Genomic DNA, 20449 nt, shown 5'->3' with positions numbered 1-20449 from the left:
CTGTTGCAATTTGGATGCTTTTTGCTTGCCTGGAGGGCTTTGAGACATTTTATCTATCAAAAGTGTTGTACAAATGCAATGTGTCATGTACTTAAACATTCAGTGCATTTTACAAAATCAGTGCAACACCAAGGGAACAGCTGACATTTTGTTCCCTTTGTTTGATGACCAGTTTGTGTTGCAAGCTGTGAAGTATGACATCATGGATGTGCACTTCACAAGCACAATTATGCTAATTTAGACGCTATTAGAAGGAAAATATTTCACTTTGCTGCCCTTGGAGTGGATTACTCAATGCCTTGGGTAATGAAAAGATGTATTCTTTTGGAGCTAGAACACTTAATTTATTCTGAATGTTTCTAAGTTTGAGACATAGGTTTAAAAATATAAAATGATGGCCTTCAGGCTACTTTGTCTTCAGTGATGTATCGGCCATACTTATTCAGCCATATGTGTGAATTTGTTTTTCTGCATCAAAGACTTGGGTTCTTGTTATCTGCCTGCCTCTTAGTTTCTCTGGCTTTATTGTTAATTGGTTTTTCAAAATTTAAATGAAGGATATATAAAGGATAAATTGCAAGTCTAATTTGCTATCTGAAAAATTCTGGTTTGTGTGTGTGCATGTAAACCCATTCAAGTAAGAAATGGATTGAACACCTCCACCCCCCCCCCCCCCCCCATTCCGCTCTTTCTGTATCAACTGTGGAGAACGGGCACAAATCCAGCTGATTCATTTTGCTTATTTCAACTTCAAATATATTCTTTAATATGGAGGATATAAAATTTTATTATTTTTACAAAATCATAGACAATTGTGCAATGCAAATTTTAAAAAGAAATAGTCACAGGATGCAACTAGTCTGATTTACTGTGAACTTGTACATTCATGCAGAATATAACACATTGATATAAATCAGCATTTTCTGAGTTGTTCTAAGCACAGCAACGATTTATCAATGATACTATCTCAGGTGTCTGGCAGGGGTCCTATTTTCTGCTGCTATGATTTTTTAATGTGCTGTAACTCACTGAGAGATGCCACTAGAGATCTGCTAATATATTGAAGTTTAATGATACAGTAATGTTGGAAATTCATCTATATGTGTTTGTCACAGGATTTTTTCCTCGGCTGAAAGCTTGAAAATGTCATTGGAAAACAGGATATCAGATCATAAATTACCACAGTTCCAAAAAAACATCAAGCTTGAGTTTATACATAATCCTTCACATTAATTGTACTAAGAATCCAAATTTAGATTTGATGTTGTTGCATTGTTTTCATATTTGCTTTAAGCTGTAAATGTTATATTTAAATCTGCTTTTTGAAGGAGAATATGTTTAAACAAGGAGACAGGTAAATCATAATGCTTAGATAAATAAATTTTTGAAGCGTGGGGTATTGATGAAGCGCTTTTGAGATTGGAAAATTCTTTCAGTCATTTCGACTGTGTTTGATATCAACAAAGCCAACAAACTATTGGAAATGAGAAGCAGGAGGGAAAAAACCCAGCTTAATCCTGAAATCTAAAATTGAAACTGCTTTTGGCAGTTAATAGAAGTGCAGCAATTTTTGGTTTGGTAATTATTTTCCTGAGGCTGCCAGGAAAATGCAATGTGTTCCACGACTGGTAATTTATTCTGGAGAAAAGTTAAAAGGTGAAACACCTGAGTGATGTTTGTTGTTTGCTTGGGAGCTAGTTTCCATTTCTCTTCTGGCACTGCAGTGGTCAATGATGTCACTATAGGAAATCAATAAAGTAAGAAGGGTAGCTGAATTGTTTAGTTCCTTCAATTTCTAGTTTGTTCACATATTTGCATTTACAACGAAGGGGATTTCACTTTGAAAGCTGGACTTCATGGAATGCACCGGTATGTTACTGTTTATTGTAAGAGAGTTTGAGTACAAGAGCAAATATGTTTTGTTCTGTTGTTCATAGCTTTTGAGACTATCTGGAATGTAGTGCAAATTCGGTCTCCCTACCAAGAAGAAATATTTGTCTTGGGTGTAGTGCAACCAAGATCCACAAGATTGATTCCTGATTGGTTTGTCTTATTCTGAGCGGTTTAAGTTGACTGTTCAGAAGAATGAGAGGTGATGACATTAAAACAAAAATGTTCTTCCAGAGCTCGATTGATACGATGTAGGGTTGATGTGACTAGACTGTGGTCTCCTAAACCAGGGAATTTTAGGAGAATTTAGACCGAGCATGCGGAGTCATTTTGTCATCCAGAGGGTAACATGTCATTGAATTGTTTTGTCCGTACAAGGGATCTTGCAGTTCAGTTGCTGAGTTTATTCAAGAAGGGGTAGATAGCTCTGTAATGTTAAAGAAATAAAATTATGAAAAATATATAATTAAGACAACAAAGAAATACTGAATTGAAGGATCAATCATGATCTTATTCCTATTTCTAATTATTCTTGTTTCTGTTTTCATGTTCTTATGATCACGTTTCATTGTATAATTAGCCTTGCCCACTTTTGTGGGATGCCTAACAAATAACTTTCTTTTTGTCAGAGGATTGGGAATCTTCAGTTCTGTATTCTGTAGATTTGATGATATTAAACATTAAGTAGAGTCGAAGCTGAGGTTCATGTATTTTATTTTTGTGACTAGAGGAATTGATGTCTATATATAGACAAAACAGGCTTGAAGTAGAGGACCAGCCATGATTCTGTTGAATGGAGAGCAACTCGAGGCTTCCTTCTATTGTGATATTTTATGGACTGTATTGTTACTAAAATGCGTCATAACAGTCGAGCATTATGTTCATGTACTGAGGATTAGTGTTATTTTTTGTGAATTCTCAGTGTATTCAAAATTTATTTTTCTTTAATGATGTAGGTTGTAATGGAGAAAAAGGTGAAGCTACTTCCTTATTAAAGTTATCTTTCTTTTCCTCCATCCAGCCATCTCTCAATCCTGAGTCGAAAAAAGAACTTGGCAAGAACAAATCTATTGCAGGAGTGTGGGGTGAGTAACTGATTTTGTTGGCAATAATGTATTACATGAGCAATGTAAATAGACTGTGGATTCAAATGAGCTAACATTGATACAGAGGAAGGATATCAAAGCTGCAAGCATGTATACTGAAACATACACTTTTTTTTCCCAGGGGCTTGAAATATTTAACATTCAGTTTTATTAGCTAAAGAAACTGTAGTACAATAAGATGCATGAGGATCAAGTAGTCTACTGTGAAATGTGTCAGTGTCAATGACAGACTCCATTTCTATAGTTTAGATAACTTGGGTGGAGGGCCGTTAAACTAAGACCTTACTTAATCCTGCATTTTTTTTTTATGGAAAATAATTTTTTCAGTCACTTAAATAAAATTACAATAGCTGGTGATTAGGGATGTCACCTTACTTGTTGAATGTTGGACATGCCTAAATGTAAGGGCTGTTTTCTCTATTTAGATTCTTCCAGGAAATAATATAAAGTTTTCATAATCTATTTTCTATTTTCACATTGTATTTGCTATTATTCTATTTTCTAATATGTTTTAATCCTTATTTTCTAGTTGTAAGAGTAACAAGAAATATTGATATATAAAACAATTTTGAATTTCTCAAATAAGCCACATTACTACTTATTGTTTTAAGTCTGTGTAATATTCATCTTATCAATTATGCAAATGGTTAGTGAAATTTGTTACTTAACATTTCTTCAAAACTTCAGTGAAATTTCAGTCTTTTGCAGAATTCAAAATGCAGTGCTTTAGGAAATGAGTTGATGTCAATACATTAATAACAGTTTGAACTGCTGTCTGTTTTGTCTACGTCTCTGTAACAAAGAGAGATCAGTAGGTGGAAAAAAATGGGTTTGCTCCCCGAAGATGTGTGTTTCTTAATGGGCAGGAAAAGTCATTTGAAAAATGCATGCAAAATAGTTTTCAGTTGAATAATTAACAGTAGTATTATTTTTAAGACACAGAGCTTACTGTTTTAATACTTACAGTATTTTATGAAACTCAAAATAACAGTGAATACCCAGTTCTCCATCTTAAATTGATTTTTGTTTTTTCTTGAAAAATAGAGATACTGAAGTCCAAATCCAAGCATTTAGTTGACTAAATTTATATACACGTTTCCAAACAAAACTGAAATTCCATATTTTTGTTCATTTATTTAACAATGACCACTATCTATTTATTCCTTTTAGTCACAGTATGCAGATGTAATGTAATTCTCCTGTTATTGTAACATAGTTATCTTCTAAGATTCTAAGGAAATGTGTATGGTAAAGGTCTGATAACCCTCTATGACCATTCAGAAATCTCAGTAATTCTCCATTTGGCACCATTTCCAACATTCCCAGTGTCACACCAGGATCCAATAAGACTTGCTGGTTCCCATGTTTGCTGAGATTTGACAGATTCACTAGAAAAATATTGTATTACTGTAATATAATGTCTTTAAAAAATTTAAGGGTTTTTTGGGTATTAATCAACTGATAGTCCAGAGAATCTGCCAGTCTGGCACCACTACAGTACTGACTAACTTCCGAGTTAATAGAGTTTGACTGTATTGGTATTGAACTTCAGTATCAGATTTGCAGCAATCTGTGTTTTCAGAACTTTATTAATGTATTACAACTCTATTCCTCAATGACATACTTAATCTTCAAAAGGAAAGTGTAAAAAGAATAAACCAAAGTACCAATGAGTTGTGCCTGCTATTGTTCTCTGATCTTTCAGCATTGAATAACTATAGGATAAAAAGAAAGGTTAGGCTGTATCCTTGAGAAGAGAAACGGGGTAACATTTCAGTTCAAAGGTGCCTCATCAGTGGCCTGAACTGCTGAGTATTTTCAAGCATTATCTGTTTTTATTTGTGATTCCCAGCTTCTGCAGTTTCTTTAAAAAAAATAATAATAATTCACATGTTGAATAACCATTATTTTAGATCATCTTTGTTTAGTTGGTACCACCTGTAGTAGAGCTATGGGTTTACTAAGCTTCGATTGTGAAGCCTTTGATGCAAGGAACAAATTTTAAAATGAAACCTTTTGATGTCCTGAACACTCAAACTACACCTAAACCTTTGTCTCTTGTACTCATCTGTGTCCAACACTATGTCATGACAATTTGGTATTCAACTGCAGAGAGGTGTTTTCTTATACTCCAGTAAGATATCTTTTAGAATGTTTACGATGGTAAACAGATTGTAGAAAATGGAGGCTGTGAGTAATTGGTTGAGATTGATTGGGGAATGCTGGGTCAAAAGATCTCTGGCATATTTTTTGCTATTGTAAAGAAATGCAAAAAAATGTAACAGCATTGACAGTAACAATGCATTTAAAGGTATAGTTTTATAGATGGGAAGAGGAATTGCTGAAATTGTTGAATGGAGCTCATTTTGAGCAAGAGTAAAGTCACCCAGTTTGGCCTAAGAAAATAGGTCTTGTGTAATTGTCTTATTCTTGATCCAGAACTAATCTTTTTTCCTTCTCTTTGCTTTTGTTGGGGTTGGATCAGATAATGTACACTGGGTTAAAGTCACTTTGCTTCTTAATGCCTATATCAGGTTAAAAAGATCTTTTCAATTACATATTGATAAAATCCTGTGTTTAAGTTGTAGGAATTCCATAATTGTTGATAACAATTTCATTTTAAACTTGAAATATGTTTCTTCTTGCAGAAAACCCTCCAAATCCAAAATCTAGAACGTCTAAAATGCTGGTCATTAAAAAGGTCCTTAAAGAAGAACCAATACTACCAGGATACCCACTGACAGGGGTTTCTCATCCCCAGCCTGTAAAGAATGGGACAGGACCCAGTGTATATAAGGGATTGGTTCCCAAAGCTGCTGGCCCTCCATCAAAGGTAAATTGAGACAAAGCAACAATAACTAGTTTAATTTATGCTATGAACAGCTTCTTAGTATTTTCCCCCTTTATTTGAATAGTCAGTGGACTCCAGTTAATTGGGCCATTGGTTAATCGATTTCATCAAGGCTGATTTATTAAACCTCTCAACCACATTCTCTTGCCTTTGATGCTCTGACTAATCAAGAATCTATTAATCTCTGCTTTCATGTACCCAGTGACATGGCCTGTACAGCTGTCTGTGCCAAGGAAGTCCAGGTTCACTACCCACTGGCTAAAGAAATTCCTTCTCATCTTTGTTTCAAATGGATGTCCCTCTATTCTAAGGTTATGCCCTTCAATCCTAGATTCCCCCACTATTCCCCCTCTCCACATCCACTTTATTTAGGCCTTTTCACTATTTGATAGATTTCAATGAGATCACTCCCTTAATTCTTCTAAACTCCAGAAGGTACTGGCCCAGAGCCATCAAATGCTCCTCATACGTTAACTCTTTAATTCCTGGAATCATTCTCATGACCCACCTCTAGAACATTTCCAATATCAGCACAACTTTTCTTAGATAAGGGACCCAAAACTACTCTCAATACTCCCAAGTACGGTCTATGCAATGCCTTATAAAGCCTCAACGTTACATCCTTGCTTTTATATTCTAGTCCTCTTGAAATGAATGCTAACATTTCATTTGTCTTCCTTGCTACCATCTTAACCTCCAAGTTAACCTTAATAATGGACTCCAACATCTTCCCAGCTGTTGAAGTCCAGCTAACTGGCCTCTGATTTCCTTTCTTCTGCTACCCTCCCTTATTTAAGAATGGAGTGATATTTGCCAATTTTCCAGTCCTCCAGAACCATTCCAGAATTTAAAAATTGCTGCAAGATCATTTCTAATGCCTCCACAATCTCTTCAGCTACCTTTTTCAAAACTCTGTGGTGTAGTATCTATCTTCAGGCTTTTCAGTTTCCTAAGCTCCTCCTCCTTAGTAATAACAACTACACTCCCTTCTGTCCCTTGACAGTGTCCATAAGTGAAGACTGATGCAAAATACTTATTAAATTCATCTGCCATTTCTTTGTCCCCCATTACTACCTGTCCATTGTCATTTTCCAGTGGTCTGAAATCCACTCTTGCCTCTCTTTTACACTTTCTGTATATCTGGAAAAAAAACTTGCATCTTCTGTTATTTTTTAGGTTGCCTTCATTTTTCATCTTTTCTCTCCTTATGGGTTTTTTAGTTGCCTTCTGTTGGCTTTTAAAAAGCTTCCCAATCCTCTTAATTTCCTACTAATTTATGCATTATTATATGCCCTCTCTTGCTTTTATGCTGTCTTTGCTTTAGTCAAGGTTGCCTCATACATCCTTTAAAATACTTCATCTTTGGGATGTATCTATCTTATAACTTTCAAATTGCTCTAGCCCAGGGGTCGGCAACGTTTACCACTGAAAGAGCCAATATGGACCCATTTCCCACAGAAAAGAAAACACTGGGAGCCACAAAACCCGTTTCACATTTAAAATGAAATAACACTGCATACAACGGTTTTTTTTGCCTTTATGCTATGTATAAACAAACTATAATGTGTTGCATTTATGAAATTGATGAACTCCTGCAGAGAAAACGAAATTACATTTCTGCATGCAACAAAAACATTTTGAACTCCGAAAAAAAGACGTTGGTTTGAAGGTTACTCCATAGTTAGCCTACCTTGGATCGGAGAATTAAAAGAAAGCGCGCACTGGCGGGTGTCAGGCATTGGCAGTTGTGATGTATATTAATAGCGATAAAAAAAACACATTGTAGCGGTGTGCTACACGCAGCGCTAAAATAAAGACACTGCAGTCAAAGGTAACTTTATTCGAACGGAACAGCCTTGTTATAAAGCCTCCCTCAACCCGTCCCTGTGGGCGCGGATGCTCCAAAAGACACGCACTCACAAACCCCCGTAGGCTATCTCCCTTAGCCGGAATGTTGGCTAATTGTGAGCCGGTTTGGATGTGCCAGGAAATGGGGTCTCCACAACGTTTTTAGATTGTACAAGATCACCATAATCTTCAAATTTCGAATTACATTTCAAAAACTAACAAACCACGGGGAGCCGCAGCACAGAGATGAAAGAGTCGCATGCGGCTCCGGAGCCGCGGGTTGCCGACCCCTGCTCTAGCCATTGCAGTTCTGCCGTCATCCATGATGGTGTCCCCTTTCCATCAACTTTCTCTCTCATGCCTCTGTAATTTCCTTTACTCCACTGTAATACAGATACATCTGACTTTAGCTTCTCCCACTCAATTGCAGGGTGAATTCTATCATGTTATGATCACTGCCTCCTACAGGTTTCTTTGCTTTAAACCCCCTAATTAAATCTAGTTCATTACACAACACCCAACCGAGAATTGTCTTTTCCCTTAATGTGCTTGACCTTGAGCTGCTCTAAAAAGCCATTTTGTAGGCATCTACAAATTCCATCTCTTGGGATTTAGCACTAATCTGATTTTCCCAATCTACCTGCATGTTGAAATCCTCTGTGACTATTGTAACATTGTCCTTTTGACATGCCTTTTCTATCTCCCATTGTAATATGTACCACACATCCTTGCTACTGTATGGAGGGCTATATATAACTCCCATCAGGGTCTTTTTACCCTTACAGTTTCTTAACTTTACCCACAAGGATTCTACATCTTTATTCTGGCATCTTCCCCCTTCCTTTCCAGTCCTGACGAAGGGCCCTGGCCTGAAACATTTCTGTAGATACACTACCTGACTTGCTGAGTTCCTCCAGCATTTTGTGTGCTGCTTTGGATTTCCAGCATTTGCAGACTTTATCATGTTTATGACTTTCTCCATTTTTGGATCCTAATTCACTGCTTTTAAGGATTTAACTTGGAACAGAGCCACTGCACCATGTCTGTCTGCGTACCTGCCTGTCCTTTTGATACAATATGTATTCTTGGATGTTAAGCTCCCAACTATGATTTTCTTTCAGCCGTGATTCAGTGATGCCCGCAATGTCATACCTGCTAGTCTCTAACTGCACTACAAGATCATTGACCTTATTCTGTATACTGCATGCATTCAAATATAGGCCTTCAGTCCTGTGTTCTTCACCCTTTTTGAGCTTGCTCCAATGTTACATTTCAACTCATCCCACTGACTGCAATTTTGCCCTATCATCTGTCTCACAGTCTCACTACACACTGCATCTAGCTTGTACATGAACTGTCCTATCCTTATCACTCTGGTTCCTACCCCACCTGACAAATTAGTTTAAACCCTCCCCAACAGCTCTAGCAAACCTGCCTGCAAGGATATTAGTCCCCTCGGGTTCAGGTGTAACCAGTCCCTTTTTATACAGATCATACTTACCCCAGAAGAGATCCAAATGATCCAGAAATCAGAATCCCTGCCCGCTGCACCCGTTCCTCAGCCACACATTTATATGCTAAATAAATCTATTCTTGTCCTCACTGATGTGTGGCAGAGGCAGCAATCTGAAGATTACTACCCTGGAGGCCCTGCTTTTCAGCTTTGTAACTAACTCCCTATATTATCTATTGAGGGCTCCTCCCTTTTTCTACTTAAGGTGTTGGTACCAATATATACCATAACTTCTTGCTACTCGGATGCCCTCTCAGAAGTTGAGGACCTGATCAAAGACATCCCTGACCCTGGCACCTGGGAGGCAACATGCCATCTGGATGTTTCTTTCAAGTCCAAAGTATCAGCTGTCTACTATGGAATCTCCTATCACTACTGCACTCCTCTTCCCTTCTGAGCTACTATCACTCATGTAAATGCAGTCCGATTCAGATAAATGTTGTATTCTACTGTAAAGCACAATAAAAGTTTTTCTTGTATAATTATTTGACCTCTTTAGTTATTAAGATCTAAGAAACAACAGGTACTCAAGAAAATATTGTTGAGGTCATATCAATAATTTGGGTAAGAACTGAATCAGATTTAGAGGACAACAGAGGCTGAATTTCTTACAAATAGATATGAAGAAACCTATTTCAACTGAACTTCTGAAGTGTGGTAGTAAAAGGGTTATACAAGTCACAAAAGAAGGCAAAACTAATGGAAATTTTCAGAGCAAGATTTCTTAGACTCTCAATAAAATGAAAAAGTAACTTTGTGTTCTCGAAAACAAAATCAGAAAAAGAAAGTAAAATGTTAAACTCTTCAACTATTTGCAGTCATTTATCTACCTAAACCCTCCCAATATCTGAATTGATTCTATTATTCTTCTCTGAATTTCTGCCCTAAAGGGAACTGTCAAGTTTCCAATTTATCCAGCACTTTAGTTCTTGAAATCATTCTCGTTAATGGGCTTTTGTGTCCTTTTCGAAGTGATGCCCATAATTGGATGAAATTTTCCAGTGCATTTAGTACTTTTTACACAGTTGGGAAAATATGGAGTCTGTTTGTGTTCTGTGCCTCCAATTTTTCATCCTGTCATCCCCAATGCTTTTTAACTTTTCCAGCATTCCAAAAGAAAAATGAGCATAAGCATATTCGTGGTTTTCTCAGATTCCTTTAATCTGTAAACACAGAAAAAGTCAGATTTAAAGAGCAGATTTGGATTTGAGGGGAAAACTGAAACTTAAACTAGTTATCTAGCTACTTGCAAGAAATAGCTTGTTCTGTTTGATCTTTAATCTTGTATGTTTTAGTTGTTGTCATCAGTTGCTTATAATCTAGTATTTTTTTATATATATTACTCCTTTCACTCTTGCACTGTTTCAATCCTTCTCCCACATCTGTGCTTGCACACATTACTGCTTCATTTGTTTTTCTTTTTTCGATCTGTTTTTCCCATCTACCCATTCACTAGCTCTGGTTAATGGTTCTGTATGTAAATTGTTTGCCACCTGTTGATTATTTTTCAAATTTAGCCAGCACAGTGGAAAGGTTCAGCAAAGGAGAATAAACACGGAACGCCATTTGTCAGCTTCAACGCGCTCTTGAAACCTGTACCTCAGACCTTCAGTTCATCACCAAACTCTTTAAAGGAGGTATCTATCTTCCTTGCATATTAATTTTTGAATCTGTATATAAAGCAATTTGTAAATGCCCATTTGTTTAAGTTGATTTCCATTTGTGCTACACTTTAACAAACTTTTTATATTGGCTCAAATGTACTGGATCGCAATTTGCAAATCTTGCAGTTAACAGCCTTAAATTTATAATAACAGAATATCCTGGAAATACACAGCAAGTTGTGTAGCATCTGAGAAGAAAGAAATAATATTTACTAAGCAGGTTATCAATATGGGATGTTAACTGTATTTATCTTTACAGCTATCTAATGTTCTGAGTAGTTCCAATTTTTGTAATTTTCCAAGTTGCTGCTCTCCCAGGTGTTTTTCTCTTGAGTCAAATTTATTTTGTCTCGTCTCTCCTCTCGCCTCTCATATATTCTGGAAGACAGTTTTGATGATTGACATAATTGATTTTGGTTTGATGCTCACTATAGGATCTGTGCACAGTGATGGTGCAAAATAACTCATTAAATCTAAGTTATTACACTGCCAATTTTAATGTCATCTGCAAATTAATTAATCATCGTGACAATATTAGCTTCCAAATTGCAAATGTGGACAGCAAACAACAATGGACCCAGCAGTAATCACTGTGGCACACTACTTGTTACAGTGCTTCAGTCTGAAAAATAATGTTGCACTATTGCCAACTTGATTCTTGGTGTAGAATCTGGAACCATTAGAACCTCAGAATTCCATAGTTCTGTTAATGACAAAAGGTTTATTTTTTAATTTTGATTAAAAAAATCAAATGATGTTATAAAAAAATTTGGTTAACCAACATACTGTGTGATTCAGCCCAGTCTTCCTTGTATAACTCAGACTCTGTTGTTGTTGTTGTTGCATGCTCTTCTCTGATCTTGTATAATGTGTGCAAATGTTTCTTGTGAGTGTATTATCACTGGAGTGATTCTTGGGTTCAAAGTCCTATCCAGGTTCTAGTTAGTTTTCTCCAAGCATATGGAAACGTTTTATTAAAACTGTGGGTGAAGTTGCCATTTGTGCATCCAGTTGCTTCAGTACAAAACGTTCATTTTGATTAAACATGACATGTTCAATTGTGATTGCAGTCTGATAACATTTTTGAATATTTCTGTTGACCAGCTCAAAAGAAGACCATCTAAATCTCATTTCAAGTAATGTAATCAAGTATATCTCTGTCAATGCATTTTAATTATGTTGTTATTCATTTTTGAATTAACTTGATTCAATTTCTTTAAACAGAATAGTCGCTCAAATTCTTCTTCACCAATTGATATAGCAAGTCAGCCTCGTATGTTGAAACTGACACGCATGAGATCTGACAAAAAAAGTGAATTTCTGAAGACTTTGAAACAGGACAAGCCTGGGGAAGGGTATGCTGATGATGGAGATGATATCGATAAAGAGAAGGTAATTCTACTTAATGTAATTTTTGTACACTTATTATTCATGTTAACTTTGTGGACTTGTATTTTATCACTTATATTGGCTGTATGTTATTACTAAATGCAAATTTAATTGGACTGATATTTTCAACATACTAATTCAAAATTTGATGTTAGAATTGTTTATACATTTCTAGTATAAATCTTGTTTGGAGCTGTTTGATAATTAGATATTCAAAAGATAGAGCATTGTGCCATCAACAGCTATTAATTCAAAAAGTCAGGCAGAATCTCTTGTAGGGGCCATGGATGCTGCCTGACTTGCTGTGTTCCTCTGACATTTTGTGTGCGTTCATTAAGAATTTTAGCATCTGCAGAATTTCTTGTGGTTACTATTTGAAAATGGCTTCTTGTGTGCTGTGTGAAAAATTCTACTTTCCAAGATCCTATTCTGAACTCCTAGCTTTCGGACAAACTAGCATACACAAGGATAAAATTTTATCTAGGAATGAAAACCAGGCTACAGATTCTCCCCAGGTTATTAGTCAAGGGTGGTGGCAGCAGTGATGATTGTGCTCTGAGAAACTGATTTTTACCTGTAACATGAAGCTGCCTCTTCTCCACATGCATCAAGAAATGAGAGTTGAAAAGAAGTACTACAGTTTTTTAAGCCTCAAACTTTCCACCTGTTATGCCGCTAGTGTTTAGAGCAGCATTGAACTCCGATGGTGTTTAGGGCTTCTTTCATCTTGTCAGTAGGTTCCCCACTACTCGGTCATGCAAGTTCCATTTGGAGACTCAGGAATGCCATCAAACTGTGATGTAGAAGGATTCTTCTTTGGTGTTTCTTTAACAATTTTGTTTTACCAGTCAAGATAGTTAGCCCAGAGCTGGTCTCCCAAACTGGAGGACCGATGGACCACTCTTAGCCTGTCCTTTACTCTTTGACCTGTTTAGCATGAATGACCCTACCAAGCATAAAGTCCTGACTTCAGTCAACATAGCTTTCTGTGTCATTGAGGCACACAAGCCTCCAAACCATGATAGGGTTGTGGTCCTCCTTTTGAGGTTGAACCTCTAAAATGAATTTTATTCCATATCTCAAATTTTAAGGTGGTGATTTGTGAGTTCTGTTATAACTGAGGTTGTGCTGAGTTGATCTTTCTGTTGATCTCTCTGATCTCTATGCTATTCTGCCGTTACATAATCCTTTAGCATTTATCTTGACACACTTTAGTCATGTAATACCAAATTTAAACTGTTACAATAAATTGCAGAAAAGTTGCTGAAGTATTGAGAAGCTTAGTAAAACTCCAGTAATCCAGCATTGAACATTTTGGAAATGTTGATAATAGTTCACACATTAGTCCAGAACATGCACTGGGAGTCCAGAGAGAAAACGGAGTGTCTGGTCACAGCCGAGGTCTAGACTTTGGGTCCGATGTGTGACTGATGCCATATCTGGGTTTCAGAACAACAGAGATCAGGAATATGCATAGGTTTGCAGATCGAGCTGGGGTCTTTATGCTTTCACCTTTTAAACGCACTGAGTTCACTGGAAAGTTGTACTACAAGACAGTGTAAAAGAAAGTGTATTTGGGTATTCATAAGTGTATCATGCTAAAATCTACTAGTCTGCACCACCATAGTATCAAAGGCTCTATTATTTGATCTTTATTATACATGCCATATCCAGGGTTGTACAGCAGAAAATTCAAACAAATATTGAATTATATTAATCTGATAAATTACTTGTAGTAAACTTAAATTCTGCAAGGAGTAAAGACAGAAATGGCAAAAGCTTGGATCACGGTTTCATCAAGATGAGGGAATGTGACTTGAATAAAGATGCTATCTAATGACTGAGTTTGAGGTAATGGAAGTGCAGTAGATACTATAATGCTCCAATGATCACTTATTCCATTCTTTGGAAACCTAAATGCTCAGTGTCAGGGCTGCGAAGGCAATGTTCTCACATTAAAACATGTTGATGTCTTAAAGAGATGTTGTTAATTGAATTAAATATGTTCTTGTACTATGGTAAGAGATAGCATGCAGTAGTCTGGAAAATGTGCTAGTTTGGCTGCACTGAAGTCTCAAGTATGCTAGATTGTTATAGTAGCTAGCTTTTGCTAGATTTTGTATTGCATATATGGGCTTTTGAAAGTGATATGATCAGATACGAGCAAAAGGTTTAGTACTGAGATTAATATGTGAAACTCTGAAGTGTGGCACGAATGCCAAATTGGCTCAGTAAAAGGAAGCAGAAATGACTGTGTCTTTGTGTTTGCAGAAAATTTCCCAAAAGATTTGGTTTTGAGTTCATTACTCAGCTTTTGAAAAACGGAGTTGGCTTTGCATGTGTTGTGTTTGTCAATGATCCAAAACTTGGAAAAGCAATATATAATGATTAAAATACTTGAGGAATTGATCAGAGGGAAACCATGGAGAAGTACAGAGATATGTGGCAGATTGAGTTAAATCTGGAGAGGTGTAGTGATATACTTGTCCCTAAAATTGGCACTGTGTTGAAACGGTGTATTAAATCTGAAGATCTGCAGTGATGCACTTTGAATACCATATGCAAGGTGTGCACTGGCATCAATAGCATTACTTCGAAAAGCATAAATAAACTTGATGTCCATGTAGAGAAATCCATAAAAATGTTACTGCAATTGAAAAGGTGTATGGCTTACAGGGGCTAATAAATACAGCTACAGATAAAGACACCAGCATGATCATTTTAAAACTAAGCTGTAATATTGTAAATATTCCAGGCCACCACATTTAAGTTGTTTCAAGGAACAAAACTTTTGAAATAAAAGCAGAAGTAGTTCAAACAGCCCTTAATTCTTTTCTTGCATTCAGCAAGTGTACAGCTCACCTGTTTTTGTTTATTATTATTCATTTAAGGGATATGGCTTATCGGGCTGAGCCAGTATTTAGTTGTATGTCTCTAATTGTCGATCGAAGGGGATGGTGAGTTGCCTCCTTGACACGCTGTGATCCTTGAGGTGTGAGTATATCCACAACGTTTATAGGGAGGGAGTGTCGAAGGAACAGTTGTCTATTCCCAATTCAGATGAGGAGATTAGGAGGGTAACTTCCAGGTGTCAGTCTTCTCGTGCTCTTGCTGTCCTGGTCTTCTGATTGGTATGGGTCATGGGCTTGGAAAGTGGTGTTTAAGGAGGCTCAGTGATTTGCTGATAGGTGTTAGTGTACATTGACGATGGAGTGACCAAGTGGTTGTGGATGGGGCATTTTTAAAGGTTGATGCTGTATTCATCCAGACAAGTGGGAAATATTTCATCTTGAGCCTTGAAGATTGGAGATGAGCTTTGGGGAGTAGGGAAATGAGTTAATTGTCACAGGATTCCTAGCCTCTGACCTGCTTGTTGGCATATTGGCTATTTCAGTTTTGTTTCTGATCATCCATATTAATAATGAGGGATTAATTGATGGTAATAACATTAAATATCTGAGGTGCAAGCTGCATTTTCTTTTGTCGGATATTGTCTTATGTGACACAAATATCACTTGCTACCCATCAGCCCAGGCCTGTATGTTGTCCAGGTCTTGCTATACTTGGCTGTGGAGTACCTCATGAGTTGTGCACAGTGCTTAACACAGGACAATCGTCAGTGGACGTCTGTTCATATGACCTTTCATTCGATGTAAAATCATCAGCAGGCTTCTAGAGTTGCAGAAACTCCTGTGTTGTTCTCTAGCCAATGGTTATAATTGACCTAATTATTTTGATTGTTAATGATCCAGAGAATGAGAATTTAGATCTCTTTGTAGGAATTCCCAACTTTAAAAAAAATAATAATCATGGAAATGAAAAGCAAAATTTGTATTTCCAGATTTAAAAAGACAGTAAGTTGTTACTGCACCTGTTCATGGTCAGAAATTCCAAGTACATATGACTTGGCGCTTAAGAAATCTTCTCCAAGTGACAAATGACAGCTAACTACTTGTTATTATGCTCCCAAATTTTAAACTTACTAGCTACAGAACCTACTCAAATGTCAGTACATTTTATGACTTGGTGAGTTGGCCCTTTCCAGCCAGAAATGGGCCGGTCTTCTCACTGATATCTCTATTTTAAGAATTAATTATTCCCTGGAGTTTGAATTTGTATTGTTAGTTATTTGACATCTTGGGAAAAATATAGAACATAATATGGATTTTTCTAGATTTTCACTGAGACCAAACATCAAACCTAGTTAACTTTTCACTGATATTTTCATTGGATAATAAGGTTTCATTAATTTAGTTTGAAATAAGAAATTGCAGTGTTTTCTTCAGGATTCAGCTGATTTTTGTGAACTTGCAAGCAAAGTCTAAACTGTCTCTGGAGAGCCAAGATATTCTTGACTTCATAATTTATTGGTTTCTATATATATGTAGATTTACTATAACTGGAAATTAGAATATACATTTAAATTTTCGTTTCTTTTCTCCAGCTGTGTTTTGAATGAGACTTATTTCTATCATCCTGCAGCATTTTAATATTGATTATTTTGTGCGCACAAAAGGATCTGTTATTGCTAATAACCTATCAATCAGCTTGGCATCTTTTGTCTCCTTTACTATTTTAAAGTAAAATGCTATTGTGCAATATACTTGTATTTTTAAAGTGGAATTTTAAAAATTAGACTTTTTTTGATTGCTCCAGAAATGCACTGTTTTTTAAAAAAGAAATAAGAGGTAGCAAACTAGAGGTCTACAAGATGTTTTGTTTGCCTTGGTCCTCAGGATTATGAAATGTTTAACATGCAACACAACAAGAATACTCATCAGGAGAGAGACAAAAACAGAAATTTTGATAAAAATGGTGATTCCAGGGAAAATGGAAATGCTCGACTTCTATCCCAGGCAACTATTCGCTCTTCAGCATTTCCCCAATCTAATATTTTATCAAGTTCGCTGGAAGCTGAGCATAGGTATGTGTACAAAATCACAGACATTAAGCATCAATTTATCTATTGATTTAAATGCATTAAAAGTGCAGCTAAGTCAAAAGATTTGTATGTTGCTATACACTGCAGCACCTAAGCAGTATAGTGCCACCTGCTGTGAGTATGACTTTTGGCACTGTCTTAGTGTAATTTTCATCCAGTTGTTTTTGCTTTTGAGTTGTACTGTTTACACTGCCTAACCATGACCTGAGGTTATGAATGCATGTCCTCGTTTTCCCCCCCCCCCCAACTCCCCAACTCTACTTGCATGACTATGTACACATTCACCACTCCATCTGTCTCTTACAGACTGTAGCAATTTAACATTCTATCTCAGGACCTTATTTCATAATGACTTATTTTTTAAAGTCATTACCTTAGTGGAACTATTTTCCAATATTCTTACTTTTTCCAGTTTTTTTATATACAAACTGGTTTATGGTGTTTAATAATTATCTATGTTAAAATTGACCAATTCAGCGTTTGACATGGTATTAATTGAGCTTAAAAGTTCACACTTCTAAATGATTTGATCGTACCATACCTGAAACTACTAATGTTAACAAGTGGATGAATGATGAACTAAATACTGCAAGAGTCGTTAGATTGCAAGCAAAAAATGGACATACACAAGACCATAAGACAGGAGCAGAAATAGACCATTCAGCCCATTGAGTCTGTTCCGCCATTCCATCATGGCTGATTTGTTATCCTCTCAACTCCATTCTTCTGCCTTCTTCCTGTAACCTTTGACACCCTGACTAATCAAAATCCCATTAACCTCTGCTTTATATATACTCAATTACTTGGCTTCGATAGCCGCCTGTTCCAGTGAAGTCCACAGATTCACTATCTTCTGGTTAAAGCAGTTCCTCCTCATCCCTGTTCAAAATGGATGTCCCTCTATTCTGAGGCTGTGCCCTCTGGTCCTGGACTCTGCCACTTTAGGAAACATCTTCTCCACATCCACTTTATCCAGTCCTTTCAGTATTCAGTAGGATTCAATGAGATCCCCGATCATTCTTCGGAACTCCAGTACGTACAGGCCCAGAGCCATCAAACAATCCTGATACAGTAACCTTTTCATTCCCGGAATCATTCTTGTAAAACTTCTCTGGATCCTTTCCAATGCCAGCATATCTTTTCATAGATAAGCGGTCTAAAACTGTTCACAATACTCCAAGTGCAGTCTGACCAACGCCTTATGAAGCCTCAACCAGCAAATTAACTTCTGGGGAGTCTTGAACAAGGACTCCCAAGTACCTTATACCTCTGATTTTTAAATTTTCTCCCAATTTATAAAATGATCTAAGCCTTTACTCCCTCTACCAAAGTGCATAACCATACACTTCCCTACACTATATTCCATCTGCTGCTTCTTTCCCCATTCTTCTAATCTAAGTCCTTCAGCAGACTCCCTGCTTCCTTAACACTACCTATTCCACCACCCATCTTTATATCAGCTGGAAACTAGGTCACAAAGCCATGTAACGTGAAAAGAAGCTGTCCCAATATTGACCCATGTGGCACACCACTAGTCAGTGGCAGCCAATGAAAAAAGGCCTCCTTTATTCCCACACTTTTCCTCCTGCCAGTAAGCCAATCTTCTAGCCATTCTGGTATCTTTTGTGTAGGACCCTGGACTCTACCTTGTAATGCAGCCTCACGTGCAGCATTATATTATGATAAAAAATAAATGCCTTTTGACATTCTTTTACCTTAAGCTCCGTAATCAAATCTAGTTCGTTGCATAACACCCAGTCTAGAATTGCCTTTCCCCTAGTGGGCTCAACCATGAACCGCTCTAAAATGTCGTCTGATAGGCAATCTACAAATTCCCTCTCTTGGGATCCAACACCAACTGGATTTTCCCAATCTCCCTGTATATCGATATCCCTGATGGCTAACGTAACATTGACTTTATTACATGCCTTTTCTATTTTCCATTGCAACTTGTATAGCATATTCTGGCTACTGTTTGTGGGCCTGTATATATGTAGGGGCCTGTATATATGTAGGGGCCTGTATATATGTAGGGGCTTTTTATGCTTGCAGGTTCTTAATTCCACATACAAGGTTTCTACATTTTCTGATCTTGTGTCACCTTTTATCTAAGTATTGATTTTATTTTTTTTACCAACAGAGCAATGCCACCCTGTCTGCCACTTGCCTGTCCTTTTGATGCGAGGCATGTCATCGGATGTTAAGCTCCCAATTATGAATCTTTCAACCACAACTCAGTGATGCACTCAATGTCAAACTGCCAGTCTCTAACTGTGCTACAAAATAATCTACCTTAGTCCGTACACTGCGTGCATTCAAATGACACCTTCAGTCCTGTGCACATCACCCTTTTTGATTTTGCTCCCATGTTACACCTCAACTCATCGCACTGACTGCAGTTTTGCCTGTCATCTGCCTGTCCTTCCTCCCAGTCTCACTACACACTGCATCTACTTTTATTTAAGGATGTAATGCTGAGACTTTATAAACCACTAGTGAGGCCTCGCTTGGAGTATTGTGAGCAGTTTTGGGCCCTTAATCGTCGAAAGGATGTTCTGAAACTGAAAAAAGTTCAAAAGATGTTCCCAAAAATGATTCCAAGATTAAACAGCTTCTCATATGACGAGTGTTTGATGGCGCTGGGCCTGTATTCGTTGGAATTCAGAAGAATGAGGGGTGACCTAATTGAAACCCATCGAATAATAAAAGGCCTTGAAAGAGTGTATGTGGAGAGGATGTTTCCTGTGGTGGGGGTGTCTAAGAACAGGGGACAGCCTCCAAATAGAGGGGTGTCCTTTTAGAATGAAGATGAAGAATTTCTTTAGGCAGAGAGTGGTGAATCAGTGGGATTCTTTGCCGCAGGCAGCTATGGAGGCCAGTTCTTTATGGATACTTAAGGCAGAGATTCATAGATATTTGATTGGTCAGGACATGAAGGGATACGGAGTGGGGAGGGTGTGGTGGTGAGAGTGGGGGGTAGGCAGGAGATTGGTGCCGAGAAGAAAAATGGATTGGCCGCGATTAAATGGCGAGCATACTCAATGGGCCAAATGACCTAATTCTGCTGCTTTGTCTTTTGGTCTTGTACCAACTGCTCCGTCCTCGGTCCTATCACACTGGTTCCCATCTCCTTCCAGATTAGTTTAAACCCTCCCCAACAGTAGCATATTTGAAGCAGTATGACAGTGGGCACCTTAAGCCTGCTCTCTCATCTAGTAAGATCATAACTGAACTAATTAACCTTGA

At 37.3% G+C, this 20449-nt stretch overlaps 1 protein-coding gene across 1 annotated transcript in view; it reads left to right on the top strand.

Moving 5' to 3' along the window:
• The window catches only part of LOC132404835 (vasculin-like), a 62785-nt gene that overhangs the window by 34938 nt on the left and 7398 nt on the right, over window positions 1-20449 (top strand). The window contains exons 6-10 of the mRNA XM_059989372.1: window positions 2912-2975; window positions 5645-5829; window positions 10726-10845; window positions 12097-12264; window positions 16998-17185. Of these exons, the coding sequence (XP_059845355.1) occupies window positions 2912-2975; window positions 5645-5829; window positions 10726-10845; window positions 12097-12264; window positions 16998-17185 (725 nt within the window). The remainder of the gene's footprint in view (window positions 1-2911; window positions 2976-5644; window positions 5830-10725; window positions 10846-12096; window positions 12265-16997; window positions 17186-20449) is intronic.

This window comes from Hypanus sabinus, chromosome 14 (assembly GCF_030144855.1).
Source record: "Hypanus sabinus isolate sHypSab1 chromosome 14, sHypSab1.hap1, whole genome shotgun sequence".
Taxonomy (NCBI): domain Eukaryota; kingdom Metazoa; phylum Chordata; class Chondrichthyes; order Myliobatiformes; family Dasyatidae; genus Hypanus; species Hypanus sabinus.
The sequence above is the reverse complement of the archived record's forward strand: the minus strand, read 5'-3'. Positions and strand labels throughout refer to the sequence as shown.